At 64.1% G+C, this 1219-nt stretch overlaps 1 protein-coding gene across 1 annotated transcript in view; it reads left to right on the top strand.

Moving 5' to 3' along the window:
• Window positions 1–1219, top strand: part of ITGB4 (integrin, beta 4) — a 54813-nt gene that overhangs the window by 32069 nt on the left and 21525 nt on the right. Inside the window, exons 21-23 of the mRNA XM_014531747.1 lie at window positions 131–329; window positions 608–666; window positions 747–770. Coding sequence (XP_014387233.1) covers window positions 131–329; window positions 608–666; window positions 747–770 — 282 coding nt within the window. The remainder of the gene's footprint in view (window positions 1–130; window positions 330–607; window positions 667–746; window positions 771–1219) is intronic.

Genomic DNA, 1219 nt, shown 5'->3' with positions numbered 1-1219 from the left:
GCGGCCCCTGGCGGTGCCCTTGGCGCCTGGGGCACGTTCACTGCCATTCCGGGTCCAGGATCCCGCCATTCCCGTTTCTCCGAGCGTTGGGTGCGGGCACGGGCCTGGCCACCTTCTGCCCTTCGTGATGGCGCTACAGGCTCCGGCCACCAGCCAGCCAGCCAGTTGGGGCTTCCGTGGTGCCCGCCGTGCAGGGAACTAACGGCTCCTCCCTCTCGCCCCCAGTGCCCTACGGGCTGTCCCTGCGCCTCGCCCGCCTCTGCACCGAGAACCTGCTGAAGCCTGACACGCGGGAATGTGACCAGCTGCGCCAGGAGGTGGAGGAGAACGTAAGGGCAGCGGCTGCTCGGGGCCTGGGCGAGACCTAGTGGGGGGAGAGCCCCAGGCAAGCGCCGTGGGACCTGGATGTGCCCGCAGGACAGGGGCCTCCTTGGACATGCGCCTGGTGTGGAGTCTCCTGGGATCTGTTCCCTCTGAGCGGTTCCTGGCAGGGATGAGGCCATGGGCGTCCGTGGGGGGGTGGGGGGGGGGGGCTGCCAGCCCGGGCAGGTCCTCTGGGAACTGTGTGCCCCGGGGCCCCAGCCTCATGCCCGCCCTTGCCTGGCAGCTGAACGAGGTGTACAGACAGATCGCAGGCTCGCACAAGCTCCAGCAGACCAAGTTCCGGTGCGTCCTGCCCTGGTGCGCGGGGTGGGGGCGGGGGCTGCCCCAGGCCCCCTGGCTCACGTCCCCTCTTGTCCCCACAGGCAGCAGCCCAACGCCGGGAAAAAGTGAGTTGAAGACTCGGGTGGGATAGCCCCACCCCATTTCCGTCCCGTATGTCTGTCACGGGGTAGGACCTTCATTTGAGAAATACTGACATGAGCCCTACTATGAGCCAGCCCTGTACAAACAGGTAGACCAAGGGGTCCACTCAGGACCAGGGTGGCCCCCTGCAAACCGAGGCTAAAAGAGGTTCAGTAACTTGCCTGAGGTTACCTGGCTGTTAAGAAATAGGGCCAGGCCCTAACCAGTTTGGCTCAGTGGATAGATCATCGGCCTGCAGACCAAAGGGTCCCAGGTTCGATTCCGGTCAAGGGCACGTACCTCGGTTGCAGGCTCCTCCCTAGCCTGGCCCCTGGTCAGGGCGCGTACAGGAGGCAATCGATGTGCTTCTCTCACATCAATATTTCTCTCTGTCTTTCCCTCTCCCACTCTCTCTAAAAATCAATGGAAAAAT

Source organism: Myotis brandtii, unplaced genomic scaffold (assembly GCF_000412655.1).
Source record: "Myotis brandtii unplaced genomic scaffold, ASM41265v1 scaffold825, whole genome shotgun sequence".
Lineage (NCBI taxonomy): Eukaryota > Metazoa > Chordata > Mammalia > Chiroptera > Vespertilionidae > Myotis > Myotis brandtii.
The sequence above is the reverse complement of the archived record's forward strand: the minus strand, read 5'-3'. Positions and strand labels throughout refer to the sequence as shown.